At 44.8% G+C, this 23,759-nt stretch overlaps 2 protein-coding genes across 12 annotated transcripts in view; one reads left to right on the plus strand and one right to left on the minus strand.

The window, feature by feature from the left end:
* Window positions 1-23,759, plus strand: part of p3h4 (prolyl 3-hydroxylase family member 4 (inactive)) — a 118,713-nt gene that overhangs the window by 78,418 nt on the left and 16,536 nt on the right. The window lies entirely within an intron of this gene.
* LOC309511545 (uncharacterized protein) lies at window positions 100-14,904 on the minus strand. Of its 11 annotated transcripts, none has more exons than XR_014210653.1 (8): window positions 13,412-14,904; window positions 13,076-13,117; window positions 12,911-12,970; window positions 1,035-1,072; window positions 909-956; window positions 680-833; window positions 482-592; window positions 100-260 (listed from the first exon to the last, which is right to left on the minus strand). XR_014210653.1 is itself a non-coding variant. In XM_082186824.1 (7 exons), exons 3-7 carry the CDS (start codon window positions 13,019-13,021, stop codon window positions 148-150), a joined length of 537 nt encoding a protein of 178 aa, XP_082042950.1. In that variant the 5' UTR covers window positions 13,022-13,117; window positions 13,412-13,438; window positions 13,672-14,888; the 3' UTR covers window positions 100-147. The 11 variants fall into 11 exon arrangements, 3 of the variants coding, with proteins under 3 accessions (XP_082042950.1, XP_082042951.1, XP_082042952.1); XR_014210654.1 differs by having other exon boundaries at window positions 1,035-1,069; window positions 12,911-12,973; XR_014210655.1 differs by having other exon boundaries at window positions 12,911-12,973.

Below are 23,759 nucleotides of genomic sequence, written 5' to 3' on the forward strand. Positions count from 1 at the left end.
ACATGTTACACATATTACATTTAAATCTCAGGGTGGATAAATTATTTTTTTCAATGAATAAAATCATTTACAAGTCACTCAGAATTGATTGCAAAAGTGTTTATTTTATTTTATTATTTTTTGTCTTTTTTGTTATTTGTAAGGACACTATATGAGCTCATTAGAACTGATCTGCATGCAGTGAAAACTGCAAAATCCAGGGTGGAAGGTTTCTGAATAAATGCCCTGGAGCTCGCCTCGCTTTCCCTTCCCAACATAACCTGGTGGATACACAAGAAGCACAATAAGAACTAGGGTTTATAGTTGACATTGAACATTTACAAACATTGAGAATAATTTCTCAGCTCTGTAGGTCCATGCCATGCAAGTGAATGGTGTCCAGAACTTTTAAACTCCAAGGGATGACATAAGTAAATTAGATTTTTAGTTTTCCTTTAGACTAACAACTAGTTTATTCATCACCAATTTACACAAAACGTACCAGGTGTGCAGCATTTGTACTCAAACCCACACTCCAAACAAGTGGAGATTGAGTACATCCTCCAGAAGAGCTGTTTGTAGTGAGACAACTTATTATTCCAGCATGCAACACCTGAGGTGGAAAAAAAAATGAACATAACATTTAACATTATCAATGATGTTCTTGTTATGCGTTTTATTTTTTAATGTCAATATTTACTTTCTAGCCATAAGAAGTGTGCCTGATTCTTGAAATTGTCATCCCCAACTATGTCCCTGAACCTTGAGCAAGCCAATGACAGGGGCATGTAGGCAGCATCTCCTTCTTGAAGAACAACTTCAAGAAGCATGTTCTTCAGCAACGCTCCTGATAACTGAAAAGATAGCAACAGTTAGCACAGGTCGTTAAAAAATGTTAAAAAGCACATTATATAACATTATTCAACTACCTTGAAGATCAAGCATGATGGAGGGTCATTGTCTTTTAACAGCTCATCCTTAAAGAAAAATATAAGTGGATTAAAATTGTTCTATGATACACATTTTAAATCATCATTAAAATTGATTATGCATACCTTGCTAAAAACAGAGGGCACAACTGGGGTTTGGTCTGCTAAAATGAAGTAATTTAAAATTAGCTGACCAATATTGTTCGGTTCTTTGGGTCACTAGAAAAATATATTTGTAAAATTCATGGTTATAAAAAAGTCTGCTTAAAATATTAGGAACAGTAAGATTTGTTTAAGCAAATTATATTTCATAATGATTATTTTGTAGCGTGCTGGTCATTTGGGTATGAGCATGCGCAGTTGCGCCGAAAGCTTCATAAAAAATGTAGAGTAGCGTCTATTGTTTATTCACAACCCATCATCAGGAGCACACAGCCCGTTGGTATGTAGCGAATTTAAAACCTTTTGAAGTGTTTGCCATGGGCTACGGTCTGCTGTGCTTTAATTTAGGAGTGTTTAAAGTTTTGTACTTGTGTAGTGGTCGACATTGGATGAGCTCAGTCCGCGCTGAGAGACTTAATTTGTAGTTAAGTTAGCGCGTGTGCTGTTCGGTTCTCTCGGTTTGCAATGTGTTCGAACGCTGGATAATTAACAAATTACCAAGTAAACTAATGTAGCAGACGGTTGTGTGGTAGCATTTTGTGAGGTTGAGTTGCATTCATTTAGTAAAACATGATTGTTGAAGTATTGTTCCTGATTGTTGAAGTGTTGTTCAATGAAGTGTTATAATGATTAATGCATTTTGCCTGCTGACTCGTGTGATAGCTATACTCTGCGCAGGAGCACTGCTATGCATGATGGGAAATGTAGTTTTTGCGGTGTTCTGACGCAGCTGTGTAAGACTGTATAGGAGATTATATGATAGTGTATTCTTATTTACAGCAGAAATATATCTAGTTATTTTATTGTAACTACTTCATGTTTGTTTATTTTGCATTATATATTCAATGGATATATTTGTAACACTGGTTTATTTCTTATTTCAGGTTTATGACCTGTGGTCAGTTGTATAAATAAAACAAAAAATACAAGAAATGACAAACACGAGTCGTGCCATGTGTGCTGCCTGTTACTAGCCTATTCGGATGGCTGAAAATTAAAAAAGATCCGAACAGTCATAAACCACATAGGCCTGCCATTCAATCGTTGTGGCCCTATTCTGAAGCCAAGACAAAGCCTGAAGACCAGAAGATAAATCAGTGACTGGTTACCTTATCTAGTTAAGTTAAAAGCCCATCTATACTGCCTATTCACTTGCTGGTCTGCAAACCTAAGAAGAAAGCAAATTAACAAGATGGCAGAAAAGGAGAAAACAGAGAGGTTACGGCAGAAGCGTTCAGCAGCCCAGACTGCATTCACTAAAAGAGCCAATCATCTCATCTCCAGGGCCAATGCGCTAGAAGAAAGGGATCTAAAGGCTGAGTGGCGAGAGTTCAAAGGAGATCATACCAGAGTGGAAGATGCAGGATTTGAGTATGCTATGGCCCTACGAGAATTAGAAGACGAAGAGGCCACAAAAAAGGCAGATCAGGTTGACGAGAAAACATTGGAATGCGATCGCAAGTTTGATGCAGTTAAACACCTCATCCAAAACAGCTTCTGGACCAGATTTGCTGAGGAGCAAATCTCCACCCTTTTAAAAGAGGTTAACTCAGCTCTGGATCAGGCCGAAGCAACCGACCATCTGCAGCTGTCTAGGAAGGAGTGTGAACTGATGAATAGACAGTTAGAACGAGATGTCTGTGAAGTCAACAGTTTAGTAACTGAGTGGACAGAAATGATTCCTCATGCCGTGCTAACGGAATCTAGAGACCGTAGCAGGATGATGAGAAAGCGACAAGAGAGACTGTGGGATAAGTGGGTATGGCGGCGCAGAGCGTGGTCTGATGACGAAGAGGAGCAGAAGGTTACTGGGAAGAAAGACGAAGACGAGGACAGCCAGACCGGTGAGCAAGCCGCGTCTATTAGTTCTTCTCCTAACCGTAAACTGTCCTGTCCCATAGACAGTTACATCCCTATAGGTGAAGTTCGGCATAACCCACCTAGCGCTCCCACCTATCTCAGTCATGGTAGACTTCCAAATGCTTCAAGCACGCAATTGCAAGTCCAAGGTGCTCCCAACATGTACCCAGGGCCATTCCATTTCAAGCCCCAAATCATGCTGGAACGTGCACGTCTGCCTACATTCTCTGGTAACATGAGAGATTACTACCGTGGGAAAGCTGAATGGGAGGACCTTCAGCAGCTGGGGAACCCTCATGGTTTGGAAAATATAAGAAAGTTCTATCTTATAGGAAGTTTAGACGACAAAGTCAAAAGGGACCTCGTCTTGTCCAGCTGTGGATCTGCCACTGACGTGTTCATGTTACTGGACAACAAATATGGAAACAAGCCCAAAATAGTGCTACTTATCTCGAAAGAAGTACATGGCCTACCGCCTGTAAGGGGAAACAACCCTAGAAAGACGATCGAACTAATTCAAGCTGTGGAAAGAGCTCTTCGTGACCTCCAAGTCCTGGGGGAAGAAGATGCTGTGAAAAATCGGTTAGTAGCACAGTCGATTGAGAGTAAGTTACCAGAATCCCTGAAAGAAAAGTGGCTAACTCATAAGAACGACCCTGCGAGCGGCTTTTCACCCAGAAATCACTTTGATTGTCTAATGGGGTACCTGAAAAAACAGGAGGACATTCTTGAAGAGTTAGATCAACTGCAGCCTAGCTCAAAAGACTATACTGAGAGGTCACAGGAAAAGAGTAGAGAAAAGAAAGCATTTACCAAGGCTACATCTATCCAAAAGGGCTCTAAACCTAGTTCATGCATAACCTGTGGGGACGAAGGGCATGCAGGTAGATTGTTTGCTTGCAAAGCCTTCAAAAAGCTCAACCTATCAAGCAAGAAAGCTCAGTTAAAGAAGTCAGGAGTATGCCTCAAATGTTTGCGCATCCATAATGAGGATGGCTGCTGCACTGAAAGGTTTCTATGTTCCAAAGAAGACTGTCAGAAAGGAGGGTCCTCAGACCACAACTACTTACTCTGCCCGTTGCCACAGACGAAAAGGAACGATAGAAAGAATGAAGAGCGATGCAAAGTGAGAGTAGAGAAGAAGAGACTTGGATTGACAGACAAGCAAGAGGAAGTTCTTGCCAAACTCTCTCCAGAGCTGAAAGCAGAGGTCAAAGAAGCTTTCTCAAATAAGATTTCAACAACAGTGTGCACTAGTTTAGACAGTGAGCCAATAGAGTACCCCGTAGTAATGATGCTACTCTCCGTGACGACTAACTCGGGCCAGCTAATCGGTACACTAATCGATCTTGCTTCAGATACCAATTATATCTCAAATGAAGCTGCTGATCGTCTTAAGCTGAAAGGCGAAAACATCAAGCTGATTGTGCAAGGAGTTGGAGGAATGGAGAAGATAGTTGCTACCAAAAGGTATACTCTGAGACTAAGAGTAAAAACACAGAAGGGTACAGTGGCGGAGCATAAGCTCCTATGTTACGGCCTGGAGAACATTGCAAAAGTGAACCAAGCAGTCACGCCACAGCAACTACTGAAATTCTTTCCTAACATCGCCGCTCACGACTTGGTCCGTCCAGAGAAGATCGACCTACTAATAAGTCATAGGGAAGGTCGCCTGGTCCCACAGCCAATCAAAGTGGAAGGAGACCTCGTTCTCTGGGACGGTCCTCTGGGAATAACGGTCGGTGGAGCTCATCCTGACCTCTTCGAGAAAGTAGACTTAGCGGTGCACAGGTCCGAAACTCATTTTGCACGTTCAATGAGATCAGCTTCGAAGGCTTATAAAGAAGTCCTTGTTGACCCAACTGAACTTGCCAAAGCTAAAGTGGTTAATGGAGAAACAATCCTCAGGAGTACTGTGGTCACCAACAAAGAAATTTTCGATTGGTTCAAGTGGGACAGCGTCGGCGCTGCCTGCGACCCTCAATGTGGTGGCTGCAAATGCGGTAGATGCCCCCCTGGTGGTAAAGAAATGACACTGGGAGAGGAAAAAGAAATAGAAAAGATCAAAGAATGCCTCACCTATGTGCAAGCAGACAAGCACAGCAAGTCTCCTCACTGGGACGCAACTTATCCGTGGAAAGGAGACCCTGCGACACTGCCAGACAACCGACATGCAGTGGAGGCGACTTTCCTCAACACTGAGAAACGCCTCGAGAGGGAGCCGGAGTGGAAGGCTGCGTACAGGGAGCAAATCCACGAGATGATCTCAAGGGGAGCTGCCATCAAACTCACTCAAGAAGAACTCGATAGCTGGAAGGGACCGAAGTGGTACATCAGCCATTTAGTTGCACCAAATCCACACTCATCCTCTACCCCTGTAAGAATTGTATGGAACAGCAGCCAAGAGTTCCGCGGGGTGAGTTTGAATGACCTTTTGTACAAAGGCCCAGACGTCCTCAATCAGATCAGAGGAGTCCTTCTAAGATTCAGGACTGGATTGTACGCCGCCTTAGGCGACGTGAAGAAAATGTATAATTCTGTCTGGCTTAAAGACAAAGAAGTTCATCTCCATCGATTCCTCTGGAGAGACAATCCAGAGGATGAGATTCAAACCTTCGCTGTCATCAGAGTTAACATCGGGGATAAACCTGCTGGCTGCATTGCCCAGGTCGCGATGAGGGAGACTGCTAATCTTCCACAGTTTGCAGCCATGGTTGAAGAACGCCGTGTTCTGGTAGAAGACAGCTATGTCGATGACATATTAACATCCCATAATGACATCAAAACACTGGAAAAGATCACCAACGGAGTTGAAAAGATCTTGGAGGCTGGAAGCTTCTCCCTAAAACCGTGGGTTTTGACAGGCCAAAGTGGGAGGTTAGAAACTGCAGCTATCTCCAGTAACAGTGAGACAACTTTGTCTGCGCCTAAGACTCTGGTGTTGCCTAATCAGATGCGAGACGAAGAAAGTAAAGCGCTGGGTGTCGGCTACGAACCAGAGACCGATAAACTTCGGGTGTTGACGTCCATCAATTTCTCAAAGAAGCGAGGCAAGATGAGGACGGGAATAGATTTGAAGGAAGATGAAGTAAGAAGTGGAACTCCAAACCCCTTAACTCGCCGAGTACTTCTAAGTCAGGTCGCTGGGTTCTACGACCCTGTCGGACTTGGCACTCCAGCAAAGCAGAAAGGAGTAATGCTCGTAAGGGAATCCTACCAAGAGGCAAGGATAGGCAATCCAACTAAAGATACTTGGGATGACCCACTGTCGCCAAAAATCCGGGAGGCTGCTATTAGACTCTTTGAAGAGTACGTGAGACTTGGTAAGATAAAATTTGAAAGAAGTCTCACACCTTTTGGAGCCATGGGCCGCCCTATGGGTGTCACGTTTTCGGATGGGAGTGAGGCTTCCTACGGTGCCGTGCTTTATCTCCGCTGGGAAACGCAAGGAGGAGTTGTTGTGAGGTTTGTTGAATCGAAAGCCAAACTTACTCCTCTCAACCAGAAAGGGGACGTGATCAAGGCAGAGTTATGCGGCGCTGTCTTCGCAACCCGGTTGAAAAAGTACTTTGAGAAGCACTGCCGCCTTGAGGTCGAATGCTGGGTCCACTTTGTAGATAGCCTAACTATCCTAGGGGCGATCCAGAAGGATAGTTATGGCTACCAAACATTCTTCTCCAACCGAATCGGTGAAATACAGATGGCTGGGCCAGTTGATGACTGGAGGTGGGTTGACGGCAACCTCAACATTTCTGACATCGTCACTAGGGGAGCAACTCCTGAAGAGCTCGATGAAGAATCAGAATGGCAACAAGGCCCTGAATTCCTAAAAAGACCTGAGGCTGAATGGCCTGTGAAGATGGCCAGCGAAAATGTGACCAAAGTTGCTGATAAGGTAAAAAAGTTACAAAGAAAAGCATTCTCAGCTGTAACCACTAGAGCTCAATCGCAAAAGATTGCAAGACCCTGCAGCACTGATAATGGCGCTAACGTGGGAATTAATATACTACAACCACTGCCAAAAGACCAAGGTCCAACTCAAACAGTAGAAAGGCAGAGAAGGAAACTTTGGGGCGTGGCTCTTGTGCACCTGGTGGAGCCCAAAAGGTTCAGTAGCTTGTCAAAACTATGTGGAACTGTCGCTTGGGTTCGACGAGCTGCAGAATCCTGGCTAAGTGTGAAGTACCGAGCCTTGAATTCAGCAAAGTGGGAGGCAAAGAGTTCTAAGCTGTCTGTAGAAGAGAGAACCGTTGCTTTTCAAGACTTAGCCCTTGCTGCCCAGGACGGCTTGAACTTTAAGACTACAGCCTTGAACCGCCTAGTTGTGACCAAAGATGAAAACACAGGACTCTTGCTTTGTGGCGGTAGAGTACAATCTTGAAGTGAAGACGGTAGGGTGGTACCGTTGATTCCTTTCCAGTCATGGTTGGGGACTTTGCTGGCTAGAGAAGCTCACAAGGCCAATCATGAAGGTGTTGCTGCTACACTGCTACGTACGAGAAGAAAGGCTTGGGTCATAGAAGGCCGAAGAATAGTCAAGAAGATTATTAACGAGTGTGTTACTTGCAAGAAGCAAAGAGCAAAGCTATGCCAACAAGTAATGAGCGACCTTCCTCATGAGCGTACTAGCAGAGCAAACCCTTTTGAGTATACCACATTAGACCTCTTTGGTCCCTTTGAGGTCAGAGATGCAGTAAAGAAACGGACCAAGAAAAAGGTTTGGGGAGTTGTATATTGTTGCATGGCTTCCAGAGCCATCCACGCGGACCTCGTTGACGACTTGTCTGCCGAGAGCTTTCTTCAAGCCTACTCCAGATTCACTGCCCTGAGGGGGCACCCTCGGAAGTTATGGTCCGACAGAGGCACAAATTTCATGGGTGCCAAGTCTGCTCTGAGAGATCTACACAAGCACTTAGCATGCTTACAGGAGGTGGCTGTCGAGAACATAGCAGCAAAAAATGGAACTGAATGGCAGTGGGATTTCCATCCTGCGGACTCGCCCCATAGAAATGGAGCGGCCGAGGCAGCTGTCAAACTTATTAAAAGAGCTCTCAATAGCCTCGGTGGAACAACTGGCAGCTATACTTGGGGGGAGTTCCAAACTCTTCTCTACTCAGCAGCCAACCTACCTAACGAACGACCCATCGACGCCAAGGCGCAAGAGCAAGAGGATGCAGTAGAGTACTTGACTCCTAACTCCCTCATCCTGGGACGCACCGGACAAAGAGGAGATATGCACAATATCGACTTGGAAACCCACTCTTGGCGTAGGCTGAGGGCTGTTCAAGCAGGAGTTGACAAATTCTGGTCAAAGTGGAGTGAACTAGCGGGACCGAACTTGTTTATCCGGCATAAATGGCACAGAGTGGAAAGAAGTGTCCAGGTTGGAGATCTGGTTTGGATCGCAGACCAGAATGCCCTGAGAGGACAGTTTCGGCTTGGTCGAATCGTCGTCACCTATCCGGACAAGTCTGGAGTGGTCCGAGATGCCGACGTGGCGACCTGTATAGGCCTTCCTGCCTCCCTTGTTGCCAGGACCCAGGCAAAAGATTCTACCCTACCTTCTACTATCGTCCTTCGCAGGGATGTGCGGAGACTGGTCGTGTTGATTCCTGTTGAAGACCAGCACAAAGTATAAAGTCCTTACCATTGGGTACCCAAGAGATGTTTTTTTTAGTTAGTGGGTAACCCTGGGAGGCGGCTGGGTGGTTCAAGGGCAAACCTACACTCAGTAGGAGGCAAGGTGGTGGGGCCTACCTCCTTAGTGAGTCCTTTTGAGCAAATGATAACATTGAAAAGTATTTTGTTAATTCTGTATATGCTACAAAACTTGACTCTAAGTTGTTGTTTCTACTGAAGGACTCAAGTTACTTTGTAGTGGCCTCCTTGAATTTGTATCAGTCGGCCAAGTGGGAGGTGTTCGGTTCTTTGGGTCACTAGAAAAATATATTTGTAAAATTCATGGTTATAAAAAAGTCTGCTTAAAATATTAGGAACAGTAAGATTTGTTTAAGCAAATTATATTTCATAATGATTATTTTGTAGCGTGCTGGTCATTTGGGTATGAGCATGCGCAGTTGCGCCGAAAGCTTCATAAAAAATGTAGAGTAGCGTCTATTGTTTATTCACAACCCATCATCAGGAGCACACAGCCCGTTGGTATGTAGCGAATTTAAAACCTTTTGAAGTGTTTGCCATGGGCTACGGTCTGCTGTGCTTTAATTTAGGAGTGTTTAAAGTTTTGTACTTGTGTAGTGGTCGACATTGGATGAGCTCAGTCCGCGCTGAGAGACTTAATTTGTAGTTAAGTTAGCGCGTGTGCTGTTCGGTTCTCTCGGTTTGCAATGTGTTCGAACGCTGGATAATTAACAAATTACCAAGTAAACTAATGTAGCAGACGGTTGTGTGGTAGCATTTTGTGAGGTTGAGTTGCATTCATTTAGTAAAACATGATTGTTGAAGTATTGTTCCTGATTGTTGAAGTGTTGTTCAATGAAGTGTTATAATGATTAATGCATTTTGCCTGCTGACTCGTGTCAAGTCAAGTCAAGTCATCTTCATTTATATAGCGCTTTTAACAACGTAGATTGTTTCAAAGCAGCTTCACAGAGATAAGCGTATAATTTAAGGTAACAGAGATTGTTTTGGCTTTATAGCAGAGTTAAGTTATTTTCCATCTAAAGTTAGTTTTGATTGATTTGCTTCCGTCGCAACGATCATTTGTTTTTAAATTAGGGGCCGCTAAGACGACACCATTCCCTCTACACAGACTTTAAACGCGAACCTGTGAGAAACGCTGATGGCGTTCACATGCGCATTTAGAATGGGTTCTATAGTTATGTGCATTTGAAATTACGCAGGTTTGGATTTTCCCTACAAGCCAAGCCTAAAAGCCAAAGTAAAAGTACTTGTCTTTCCTTATAAATTTTGATAAAGAATTTTATTTTATTTTGTCGCTTAGGGGTAGGAACGCGAAACGAATTTTCCCGACAACGCCTTATCTGTAGAGTGGTAGAGGGATCCTCCATAGGGACAGACTAGTTGAAACTTCAGCACTGCGTTGTCATCGGGTCCAGGCGAAGGTCCATCGTCAGATCTGGATACGGCCCGGATCCGGCAGGCTGCAGGAAAACCTCGGGATAAACACAGACACTAAAATTAGCGTAGATGCCATTCTTCTCATGATGTAACGAGTACATCAGGATTTATGGGAAGTGTTCCCGGTTCCGGCTGACCTAATCTATGCAGCCTAACATTAAATTATAGAAGTCTATAATGTATTATGTGAATGCTAGGTCAAAGAGATGTGTCTTTAATCTGGCTTTGAACTGACAGAGTGTGTCTGCTTCCCTGACAATGGTAGGAAGACTGTTCCAGAGTTTTGGTGCTAAATAGGAAAAGGATCTACCGCCAGCAGTCGATTTTGATATTCTAGGTATTATCAACTGGCCGGAATTTTGAGATCGCAATAGACGTGAAGGACTATAATGCGTTAAGAGCTCGCTCAAGTACTGCGGAGCTAAACCATTTAGTGCTTTGTAAGTAATCAGCAATATTTTAAAATTTATGCGATGTTTAATAGGGAGCCAATGCAGTTTTGACAGAACTGGGCTAATATGGTCATACTTCCTGGTTCTGGTAAGAACTCGAGCTGCTGCGTTTTGAACCAGCTGTAGTTTGTTTATTAAACGTGCAGGGCAACCACCCAGTAGAGCATTACAATAATCTAGCCTTGAGGTCATGAACGCATGAACTAATTGTTCCGCATTTGTCAATGAGAGCATATAGCGTAATTTAGATATATTTTTAAGATGGAAAAATGCAGTTTTACAGATACTAGACACGTGACTTTCAAATGAAAGATTGGTATCAAAGAGCACACCCAGGTTCCTAACCGACGACGAAGACTTAACAGAGCAGCCATCGAGTGTTAGACAGTATTCTAGGTTATTACGTGAGGACGTTTTTTGTCCAATAATTAGAAACTCTGTTTTTTCAGAATTTAGAAGTAGGAAATTACGAGTCATCCAATTTTTTATATCTGCTATGCATTCCGTTAATTTTGTGAATTGATTAGTTTCGTTAGGTTTTGAAGAAATATACAGCTGAGTATCATCAGCATAACAGTGAAAACTAATTCCATGTTTCCTAATGATATCTCCTAAGGGTAGCATGTACAGAGTGAACAGCAGCGGTCCTAGTACTGAGCCTTGTGGTACGCCATACTGAACTTGTGATCGATGAGACATCTCATCATTTACTGCTACAAACTGATAACGGTCAGATAAGTATGATTTAAACCATGCTAGTGCATTTCCCGTAATGCCAACATAATGTTCTAATCTATTTAAAAGAACGTTGTGGTCAATGGTGTCAAATGCAGCACTAAGATCGAGTAACACTAATAGCGAGATACAACCACGATCGGATGATAAGAGCAAATCATTTGTGACTCTAACGAGAGCAGTCTCGGTACTATGGTAAGGTCTAAATCCTGACTGGAAATCCTCGCAGATATCATTTCTTTCAAGAAAGGAACACAGTTGTGAGGATACTGCCTTTTCTAATATCTTTGACAGAAAAGGTAGATTAGAGATCGGCCTGTAATTGACTAATTCTGTAGGATCAAGTTGCGTTTTTTTAACAAGCGGTTTAATCATAGCCAGCTTAAAGTTTTTTGGTACGTATCCTAGAGACAAAGATGAATTAATGATATTAAGAAGAGGATCTATGACCTCTGGAAGCATCTCTTTCAGTAGCTTAGTCGGTATAGGGTCTAACATACATGTTGTCGATTTAGATGATTTAATGAGTTTAGTAAATTCTTCCTCTCCTATAGCAACGAACGAATCAAATTTTTCCTCAGGGAGGCTACAATGCACTGCCTGATGCGATACTGTAGTAGACGGTTGCATAGTTATAATTTTGTCCCTGATATTATCAGTCTTATAAGTGAAGAAGTTCATAAAGTCATTACTGCTGTGTTGCTTGGAAACTTCTGGGCTTGAAGATTTATTTTTCGTTAGTTTAGCCACCGTTTCAAATAAATACCTAGGATTATGTTTATTTTCTTCTAATAGGGTTGAAAAATAAGCAGATCTAGCAGCTTTTAAAGCCTCTCTGTAAGTAATCGAGCTCTCTTTCCATGAAATGCGAAATACCTCTAGTTTCGTTTTCTTCCAGTTGCGCTCCATTTTTCTGGCTGCTCTCTTAAGGGCCCGAGTGTGCTCGTTGTACCACGGCGTTGGACTATTTTCTTTAATCTTCTTTAAGCGCAACGGAGCAACTGTGTCTAAAGTGCTGGAAAAGAGAGAGTTAAAAGTTTCTGTTGCAATATCAAGTTCTTCTAAGCTATCCGGGATGCTGAGATGATGAAACTGATCAGGAAGATTATTAATAAAGCAATCTTTAGTAGCAGAAGTGATAGGTCTCACATATTTGAAACACGGAGTCGGCTTTGAAGCCTTGGCTAAATGTAATTTACACGAGACTAGATAATGATCTGAGATGTCATCGCTCTGCTGCAGAATTTCAACGGCATCAACATTTATTCCGTGTGATAGCTATACTCTGCGCAGGAGCACTGCTATGCATGATGGGAAATGTAGTTTTTGCGGTGTTCTGACGCAGCTGTGTAAGACTGTATAGGAGATTATATGATAGTGTATTCTTATTTACAGCAGAAATATATCTAGTTATTTTATTGTAACTACTTCATGTTTGTTTATTTTGCATTATATATTCAATGGATATATTTGTAACACTGGTTTATTTCTTATTTCAGGTTTATGACCTGTGGTCAGTTGTATAAATAAAACAAAAAATACAAGAAATGACAAACACGAGTCGTGCCATGTGTGCTGCCTGTTACTAGCCTATTCGGATGGCTGAAAATTAAAAAAGATCCGAACAAATATTATAGTTACATAATTTGAAACCCAGCATAGTATATGTATTTTGTTTCATATCAAAGTTATTACTTTCATATGCAAGTTCAGTTTTTTTCTTCCCATAGGTTTCAGGGAGCACAGATCATTCTTCTTCTTTTGAAAGAGGATTAGAATAAAAAAAAAAGTGATAAAATTATCCATTCATTTTTAATTTGACAAAAAAAATATCAGCAAAATATAAAAAGCTGACAATACCAGCTACAACAGCTCGTGCACATCTTTCACTGATAAGTGAACCTAAAACACAATAACATGAGTTCCACATTTATTTCACTGATTGTTATGAGTAATACATTTTATAAAATAATTATGATATTAAAACAAATGTTTTAAGTACATTACATTACACTGTGGATTACGCATAAAAAGCATAACTACAATGAAAACAAGTTTTAAAAGAATTGCATGCATTGTACAATTAAGTTAGGAGTTGTATTCTAATATCACATCCATTTACAAAACGTTTAAGACATTTACAATTTGAAAATCAATGCAGTCCTAAAACGTACAAAAATTACACTGCCACAATACCTTATTATGGTCTTCAGAATCCATAATCTGGAGGGCAAATTGTAGAAATGGAATGCAGAAAAGATCTTGTCATGCACGTTACAGATGTTGTAATTTGTGTGCTACTAAAAAAACTACAGAAATTTATTTGGATACACTTTACCCTTATTCTTTTTTAATACATCAAGACTAAAAATAGTGTACAAACGCCATTATGAAATGGTCTTTTTCAGAACTTATAATGCTTTTTTACAAAACTAAAAACTGTACAACAAGCTTACCCCTTCATCTCAACGGCACGCTGACATGTGAAAGCGGTTTTCTTCTTTGTTTTCTGATGGATCGCAACAAAACTTACACATTACCGCCACCAACTGTGGAGCATAAACCAATAGCTACTACAACACAGGTGATATATAAATAAACCAATCAAACCAATCAAAATCCTCTGGAAGCTTGTACAGCCCACTTGCAGCTAAAGCTCCACCCACTTGCTGCTAACCCACCCATTTGCAGCTGGCTCCGACCTCCGTTTATACCCTACTCGCATTTGTGAGAGTGCAAAAATTGCGTTGCAATGATAAGATCTTTATTCACGCGATCAACTGTCTGTCATCTGCTCAGTCAGTGCTCATCATGCTGCAACCTTTCATGTGATGGAATAGATTTAAATATAATGCTTTAAACGATACTTTTCACGATTTGTTAATCTCGATAGCTGTAATAGTAAAAACGTAGTAAAAGTTTTCGAGAGAGTTCATGTATTACTAGCTATTTCATATGCAAGCATGTCAGCCAATCACAGCAGTGGGCGTTTTGTACTGCAGTCTCACAGCAGACACACCCCTTAAAACAGAGCGTTCAAATCTGAGGCTGAAAGCAGGCTTGGAAAAATGGCTTTTATTTATAAATTATGACAATTTTTGATGTAAAAATCATACTAACATTATAAGGGCACCCCAGGCAACATTATAAAATAATAAAACAATCCAGTTCATGACCCCTTTAATGCTAAATCCTGAAGTATCCCTTTAATGATATTAAGAAGAGGATCTATGACCTCTGGAAGCAGCTCTTTCAGTAGCTTAGTCTGTATAGGGTCTAACATTCATGTTGTCGATTTAGATGATTTTAACGTTCTTCCTCTTCTATAGCAATGAATAAATCGAATTTTTCCTTAAGGAGACTACAATGCACTCCCTGATGCGATACTGTAGTAGATGGTTGCATAGTTATAATTTTCTCCCTGATATTATCAATCTTATAAGTGAAGAAGTTCATAAAGTCATTACTGCTGTGCTGCTTGGAAACTTCTGGGCTTGAAGCTTTATTTTCCGTTAGTTTAGCCACTATTTCAAATAAATACCTAGGGTTTTGTTTATTTTCTTCTAATAGGGTTGAAAAATAAGCAGATCTAGCTGCTTTTAAGGCCTCTCTGTATGCAATCGAGCTCTCCTTCCATGAAATGCGAAATACCTCTAGTTTTGTTTTCTTCCAGTTGCGCTCCATTTTTCTTGCTGCTGTCTTAAGGGCCTGAGTGTGCTCATTGTACCACGGCATTGGACTATTTTCTTTAATCTTCTTTAAGCGCAACGGAGCAACTGTGTCTAAAGTGCTGGAAAAGAGGGAGTTAAAAGTTTCTGTCGCAATATCGAGTTCTTCTAAGCTATCTGGGATGCTGAGATGATGAAACTGATCAGGAAGATTATTAATAAAGCAATCTTTAGTGGCAGAAGTGATAGGTCTAACATATTTGTAAAACAGAGTCGGCTTTGCAGCCTTGGCTAAATTAAGTTTACTCAAGACTAGATAATGATCTGAGATGTCATCGCTCTGCTGCAGATTTTCAACAGCATCAACATTGATTCCGTGTGATAATATTAGATCTAGAGTATGATTACGACAATGAGTAGGTCCTGACACGTTGTCTAACTCCAATAGAGTTAAGAATGTCTTTAAATGCCAATCCCAATGCATCTTTTTCGTTATCTATATGTATTTTAAAATCACCAACAATTAGGACTTTATCTGCAGCCAGTACTAACTCTGATAGAAAATCAGCAAATTCTTTGATAAAGTCTGTATGGTGCCCTGGTGTCCTGTATACAGTAGCCAGCACAAATCTCAAACGTGATTTATCATTTACACTATATATTGTTACATTAAGCACCAACACTTCAAAAGAATTATATTTGAAACTAGACTTCTTAGTAATTTTGAAAATATTACTATAAAGTTCAGAAACACCTCCCCTTTTGCCTTTCAGACTAGGCTCATATTCATAACCGTAATCTTGTGGGGTTAACTCATTTAAAGTAATGTATTCGTTTGGTTTTAGCCAGGTTTCTGTAAAACGTACTCGGTTACTAACGTAACCTCGGTTCTCTCTAGAAGAGGGAACGAGTACTGCGTTTTGTAAAAACGCTACGGGAAAGGGTCTCTTTTCACGAAATACTGAAGCAAAAAATTATCCTTAATTTTCATACATGTAAAACGCGTTGCGGCAGTGCTAGCTATGGCGAGACGGCTCGCTCGCTCATTGGCTGCTCTGCAGCAACTGCATAAGCCTATCGAGCGAGGCCTGAGGTGACGTCAGGCCAATGAGGACGCTTCGCGCCCTCCTAGCCATTTCCCGCCGAGACGGGTGTGGCTAGCCTCTATAAAAGGAGCTCGAGAAGGCTGATTCACTTGATTTTCATCGCCGAAGCGAACCAGAGTGAACCGTACGCACGGCAGAGAACGCAGTACTCGTTCCCTCTTCTAGAGAGAACCGAGGTTACGTTAGTAACCGAGTACGTTCTCTTACGAGAGTCCTCTCGTACTGCGTTTTGTAAAAACGCTACGGGAACCCCATGTAAAACGCTGTGCGTGCTGGGATAAAGACACCGATCACTGGAAGCAAACCAGGTGTACAGTGCATAATCACCAGATAGACTCACAAAGAGCCTGGGAAACATAATTCCCTATAATGTGACGTCCGCGGACGTAAAACATGACCTCACGTAGAGAGTCTAGAGACAAGAGGGGATTCCTCTGTCCTTATAAGGTTGCGTCAGCAGACGCGAATATGACATCACATAGACAGGGTGGGGAAACCTGAGCTAAATGTGGGAAATGTGGGTCTTACACAGTTCTGCCCATAAGACAGTCGGCAGCGCGTTGCGCATGCGATTTCAGTGTTCTAGTTAGACAGCTGAATCGGCTACACCGATAGTAGCTTAGCCTGCAAGGCGGGAACCTCTAGGTTGTAAAACCTAATAAATGTAGACGGCGAGGCCCAGCCCGCCGCCGTATATATATCCTGTAAGGAAATCCCGCTGGACCAAGCCCACGAGGAGGCAACACTCCTCGTGGAGTGCGCTCTAACCCCCAAAGGGCACTGGAGGCCCTTGGCAGTATAGGCCAGCGCTATGGCGTCAACTATCCATCTGGATAAGCTCTGTTTCGAAACAGCCATTCCCTTGTAACGTCCACTGAACGAGACAAAGAGCTGCTCAGTCTGTCTGAAGACAGCAGAGCGGGACACGTAAGCTCTTAAAGCCCTAATGGGGCAAAGAAAACTTGAGTCCCCTTCCTCACTTGATCCCGGCAGGGCAGACAGGGAGATAACCTGAGCCCGAAATGGTGTGTTGAGGGATTTTGGCACGTAGCCATGCTTAGGTTTGAGTATGACTTTAGAGTCGTTAGGTCCAAACTCTAAGCACGCTGGGCTCACAGAGAGCGCGTGCAGGTCGCCTATGCGCTTCACTGAAGCGAGAGCCATCAAGAACACTGTTTTGAAAGACAGATGTTTGAGGCTAATAGATTGGATAGGCTCGAAAGGGGCACCTTTCATGGCCGCCAAAACCGTAGAAAGGTCCCACATAGGGACTGAAGGAGGTCTGGGAGGATTCAGCCTCCTAGCTCCCCTGAGGAAGCGGATGACTAAATCGTTCCTTCCTAGAGACTGCCCCAGGAGCCCAGGCACATGCACTGCTCTCAGCGAGCGCAAATTGTGCTGAGCCCATATTAGGAGGTGTTTCGCCAGCCTGTACAGGGATGTGGATTTCAGACCGCCCTGGCGATTTATATAGGACACCACGGCCGTGTTGTCCGAACGGACTACGACGTGTTGGTCCTTGATTTGGGGATAAAAGCGCGTTAGCGCATTGTGCACTGCCAGCATTTCCAGGCAGTTGATGTGTTGGATCTTTTCTCGTTTCGACCATAGGCCGAAGAGCGGTCTGCCCTCGAGCAGCGCTCCCCATCCCGAGGTGGATGCGTCGGTCGACACCATCCTCACTCCCGAGGAAGTCCCCAGGCTTACACCTGATCGGTACCAGTCGTCCGCGAACCAAGGTGTCAGGGCTGTGATACAGCTCTGATTGACCATGAGACGCAACCGGCCGGACACCCACGCTCCGCGCGGTACTCGCGCTTTTAACCAGAACTGCAGAGGGCGCATGCGGAGCAAGCCCAGCTGGAGAACCGGTGATGCTGAGGCCATGAGACCTAGCATCCTTTGAAACGTCTTGAGCGGGGTAGACGCGCCGCAGCGGAAAGATCTCGCCACGCGCTGAGTGTGCAGCACGCGCTGTGGCGACAGCCGCGCTGTCATAGACTGTGAGTCCAGAATGGTACCCAGAAACAAAATCGTTTGACCGGGGTTCAGTGAAATCTTCGTCCAATTGACCGTGATACCAAGATTCTCGAGGTGATCGAGTAAAATGGTTCTGTGCTCCACGAGCTGTGAACGTGATTGAGCTAGGATCAGCCAGTCGTCCAAATAGTTCAGCACTCGCATGCCTCTGAGTCTGAGAGGAGCGAGCGCCGCGTCCATGCATTTCGTAAATGTACGAGGTGCCAGGGACAAGCCGAACGGAAGGACTGTATACTGGTATGTCTGACCCTCGAAGGCGAATCTCAAGTATCGCCTGTGATGTGACGCTATCTGTATTTGAAAATACGCGTCCTTCAGATCTATTGACATGAACCAGTCTCCTCGGCGAACCTGCGCGAGGATTTTCCTGGTCGTGAGCATTTTGAAACTGCGTTTCACTAATGCTCTGTTCAGCCGTCTTAGATCCAGTATGGGTCTGATACCACCGTCCTTTTTGGGGACTAGAAAGTATCTGCTGTATAGTCCCCCTTCGCTTTGAGCTAGGGGTACATGCTCTATCGCCCCTTTGCATATCAGTTTTGATATTTCGGCGCGAAGTAGGTGTGCTACTTCTGAATTCACCGTAGTCTCGACGCGCGCTGTGAAGCGGGGAGGGCGTCGAAAAAACTGTAGCGAGAAGCCTCTCTTTATAATGCCTAGCACCCAGTCCGAAACCCCTGGAAGCGCTGCCCATGCTTCTGCATGGCTGGCTAAGGGTTGGATGCGAAGCGCGCTCTGTTCGCCGTGCGACAGAGGTGCTTTGAGGTGCGATAACATAGGCGTTATGCCTGTGGCATTCGAGGCGAGGGGCGCGCTTAATACAGCGGGCAGAGCGCTCGTCCTCAACCTTACTACAGTGCTTAACTGAGTGAGGGAGGGCTGAGCGAGCCCCGCGGGACTCGTGTCTGCGAGTAAATGTGGACGGGGAACGGGCACATTCACTGCTTTGGACGCGCTGCCTGCCTGAGCAGAGGGCGCGCGCACAGGTCTCGTTTTTACAGAGAGCCTGTGGTCTGTGAGACATAGTGTATGTGGGCACTGGGAAGTGGGCACTTTCACTATATTGGAAGCGCAATCGACCTGAGTCGATTTTATGTGCGCGAGCCCTAAGTGTAGGGCTGTGCTTGTGTGTAGGGATGGGCACTGAGGAGTGGGCATCGACACTACGTTTATAGCACCATCGGCCGTGGCCGGGACACCAGAAAATACACTCTTTTCGGGATATATCTGGGTAGCCGTGAAAACGGCTTTTGTGTGCAGGCGAGCGGGCAACTGTGCAGGCTTGCGTCTTGCAGAAAACGCTGGAACAGTCGCGAATCTTGGGACTGAAACAGCGGTGCGCTTGGGTGAGAGACCGGCCGCAGCGGGACTCGCACACCTGCGCTTTCCTAGGAGTGCTAGGACTTCTTTGGGGCTTCCGGCTTCACCACAATCCTCGGACGTGGCCCGCGCTGAGCGGGGCGGCCGGTAGAGCGAGAGCGGGACCTAGAGCTGTGCTGCTGTCGCTGCTGTCGCTGCTGTGAAGATGTGGCGGAAGGCGGGGGCTGGTGCTGAGAGCTCCGCGGAGTCTGTTTTTCGCGACTCGCTGCAGAACCGGAGCGCTTCGGTAAGAAGTGCTTGAAGGCTTGGGACGCTTTCTGGGCCTCGGTAAATCTCTCCACGAACTCGGAGAGAGAAGAACCGAAAAGGCCAGTGGAAGACAGCGGGGCGTCGAGAAACGCGTTGCGCTCGGAATCAGCCATCTCCGTGAGCGTAAGCCATAGATGTCTTTCAGCAACAGTGGCGGAAGCCATACATCTTCCCATGGCCTGTGCAGCAGACTTGGTAGCGCGGAGTGTTAGATCTGAAGCGCTCCTTAGGTCCGCGATGCAGATAGCCTCCGGTCCCATCTCATCCAACTTACGGAGGAGATCACCTTGGAATATCTGCAACGTTGCCATGGTGTGTAGCGCTGACGCAGCCTGCCCAGCGGCGGAGAAAATTCGCGCGAGCAGCATCGACGTCATGCGGCAGGCTTTGGAAGGCAACACCGGTTTGGTCCGCCGTCCAGCAGAGGGCGGGCAAAGGTGGGTCGCTATCGCCTGTTCCACCGGCGGAAGTGAAAGGTAGCCTCGGTCTTTCGCATTATCCAGAGAGGAAAATGCTGGCGACACAGACGAGCGCGTTCGCGCAGAGTAGGGCGCGTTCCAAGCCTTCGCCACTTCTTCATGAAGCTCAGGAAGAAAGGGGGCGGGCTTAGATTCCGGAGAAGTGCGCTCACCAGGGAGGAAGCTACCATCCAGCCGGGTACGAGAGGGGAGCTCCGGTGCAGACCACTCGAGGCCGAGGCTCTCCGCGGCCAGCTCGAGTACTCGCATGAGCTCCTTTTCAATGTTGGCTCTCGTAGTGGGCTTACGGGCAGGAGGCGCGAGGTCCTCAGAGCTCGCCCAATCCTCGCTGCCTGAAGCCGGCAGAGAGCAGGAATCCTTTTCTCCCGACGCGGCCTCGGAAACGACTTCCTCTGATGAAGCGGCGGCAGACTGCGGGCGCTGAGCATCAGGAAGTGAAACAGGAGAAGCCGGTGAAGCAGGCGGGCGAACCGGCGAGCTTGGTCGGGCTGGAGCGGGTTCCGGGGCCCGCTGCGAGCGGCGCTTCTTACGGCGCGGCAGTGCGGCGGGGAATGCAGACTCTGAGAAGGATGCCAGGCGAGTCCGCAGAGTCACCATCGGCAAAAGGTCGCAGTGAGGGCAGCCGCCGTCAGCGAGCGCGAGTGCTGCATGGCTCTCACCCAAACAGGAAACGCAGATGATATGTTGGTCTCCCTGGGCGAGAGGGGCTCGGCACGAGCCACATGAAGGCATCTTGAAAAAGACGCAGCTCTTTTAGGGGTGAGTGTCGCGGCGGCGAACACACACACACACAAAACAAGAACAGAGTATTAAAGGATATAGCGCCGGAAAGCGCAGCAGGTACGGCTGTAGAAGGCGGCGTTGCCAGCAGCTTCGAGTGGCTCGTCCCGCTGATGTGCTTGCCTCAAACGACGCTTGCTTCCTCGTGATCCAGCGATGCGTGAGCTTCGCTGAAGAGATGAAAATCAAGTGAATCAGCCTTCTCGAGCTCCTTTTATAGAGGCTAGCCACACCCGTCTCGGCGGGAAATGGCTAGGAGGGCGCGAAGCGTCCTCATTGGCCTGACGTCACCTCAGGCCTCGCTCGATAGGCTTATGCAGTTGCTGCAGAGCAGCCAATGAGCGAGCGAGCCGTCTCGCCATAGCTAGCACTGCCGCAACGCGTTTTACATGTATGAAAATTAAGGATAATTTTTTGCTTCAGTATTTCGTGAAAAGAGACCCTTTCCCGTAGCGTTTTTACAAAACGCAGTACGAGAGGACTCTCGTAAGAGAACAGAGCACATCTAGGTTGTAGTCTGTAATCATATCATTAACAATAAGTGCTTTTGGAGTAAGGGATTGAATATTCAGCAACCCAAGTTTTATAATTTGCTCATTTGTATTATATCGTTTTTTTTATTTGTTGAACATCAATAACATTTTTACCCTTAGATGGGTTTGGAAGTTTTTTGTATTTCCTAATTTGGGGAACAGACACAGTCTCTATGTGATGATATCTAGGTGAAAGAGGCTCTATGTGATGGGATTTATCTGACCTTGGTGATGTGAGATGGCTGGCAGTCTGTCTGCTTCCTGACCTGCGCCCCAATTCATGTTTGAGCTCTAAGACTATGTGCCATATTACTAGAGAGAAGAGCAGCACCATCCCAGGAGGGATGAATACCATCTCTTTTCAGCAGGTCAGGTCTGCCCCAAAAACTTTTCCAATTGTATATGAATTCTATATTATTTTGCGGACACCACTTAGACAGCCAGCCATTGAGTGAGGACAATCTACTAAGTATTTCATCACTCCTGCGAACAGGAAGTGGGGCAGAGCAAATTACAGTGCCTGACATCATAGTCAGGCGGAGTCGAACATCATTAATGCAGACGTGAATAATAATCGTACAAAATTTACGATTAGCATTAGCCAGCACTTTTAAATTTGCTTTGATGTCAGGTGCTCTGGCTCCCGACAAACATGTGACTATGGTGGCTGGTGTCTCTATTTTCACGTTCCGTGAAACTGGGGCACATTCAACAGGATTCACAATGGGTGTTTCACTGAGAGGGGAGAACCTGTTTGTTATGGTAATCGGAACGGAAGAGCGGTGTTTTGTCCCGGTGTTGACTACAGCACATCACCGTCACCCAATTGCCCTGCTGCACTGGCTCTACTTCAGCTGGAACCGAACAATGTACAAAGTTCACTAAGCTAGTCGCATCCAAAGCAGTATCTAAAGCCCTTGCACTCTTACAATTAACCTCGATTAAAGTTTGGATGCGTGTCTCTAGTTCTGAAATCTTCTCTGCCAGCCTGACTATCTCCCTGCATTTATCACATGTAAATCCTGTGCTGACAGAGAAGGCTATGCTATACATGTTACATGAAGTGCAAGTGACAATAAGAGGAGAAGATGACATGACTCACCGTGTTGGTTGACTGATCCTACTCACCTAAGGTTTGATGAACTCACAAAAGGCGCGAGAGAAAAATAAATAAAGAGCTCAGCGCACGGATGGCACGCTTACAGGCTAGCGAATTAGTATTATGTTGTGGTGGCAATAACGATTTAGATTGAAGCTAGCAATGTCAGGTTAATGTGTGATGTTGAGAATGCTATATGTAGCAGTATAAACAACAAGGAATGATAGTAAATGATGATTCAAAACAGAAAGATATACGAAGCTTACAGACGCAAGCCAACTCAGCCGCAGCAACTGAAACAGGTTCTGTTTCAGTTCAGTGTTCGGTGTCTTCTATCTTGGAAAAAGTCATCCCTTAGCCATCTCCACCTTCATCACCACCCCGGATTTTGTTGTTCCTCCTCATCTCAGTTGTCTATGCACCTCCATAGCCTCCTCTGCCTGTGTGCCACCCCTTCGCCACTTTGTCTACTCTTCTCTACAGTGTGAGGTCTTGCCTACCGGGAGAGGGCATTCTGTCACAATCATGTTTATTTGGACGATGACCTGTTTTGTCATCGTCTGCCTTCGTCACTCATTTGTTCTCACGGACATTAATTATGTTCAGCTGTTCACTCATTATCATCATCTTTCTCACCTTTATATATGTTTGGTTCTGTTTCAGTTCAGTATTCGGTGTCTTCTATCTTGGATGTGTTGAATGTTGCTCCGTTTGTATTGGATTACCTGTTGGATTTATTAAATATTACCTATTTGCCTTCATCTTCATGTGTGTTTATACAATCACCACCGTGACAAGGTGAGGGTTTAGCAGATGTTCACGGTGTGGTCTGTGGGCCTTGGCTCTGGTCTGAGCTGGATTTGGCATCATTTGTGTCTCTGTTGTCAGCCATCAGCAGGACAGCCATGAACCATCCCACAGATATTTGACTGTTTGATTCATAGATTGAAAAGGCAATTTCAAAGAAATTGTTTATACAGACAGAAGTGTTTCTATAAAGCTCTATATAAATACATGTGACTTGACTGTTCTAATAGCAAGCATGCAGTCACAAGATATATTTAAATCTGAGAAAGCCAATGGACAAATCTCACCTGGATCTCACCTGTGTTACTGACCTCTTATTCCACTAATACCAATGAAATGAGTCTGAAAGATTTTGTCCATGCAGTCAGGTGCTGACAGCCAGAAATAAGAACCTGTAAAACAA

Source organism: Leuciscus leuciscus, assembly GCF_965113295.1.
Source record: "Leuciscus leuciscus genome assembly, chromosome: 12".
NCBI classification, from domain to species: domain Eukaryota; kingdom Metazoa; phylum Chordata; class Actinopteri; order Cypriniformes; family Leuciscidae; genus Leuciscus; species Leuciscus leuciscus.

What these genes read in the sequence shown, in the direction of transcription:
- LOC309511545 (XM_082186824.1), bottom strand. Translation starts at nt 13,021, where the DNA reads ATGGATAATTTTATCACTTTTTTTTTTATTCTAATCCTCTTTCAAAAG. An exon ending in CATCATGCTTGATCTTCAAG is followed by an intron (nt 834 to 908) that starts GTAGTTGAATAA and finishes CTATCTTTTCAG; the next exon opens with TTATCAGGAGCGTTGCTGAA. An exon ending in ACACTTCTTATGGCTAGAAA is followed by an intron (nt 593 to 679) that starts GTAAATATTGAC and finishes TTTCCACCTCAG; the next exon opens with GTGTTGCATGCTGGAATAAT.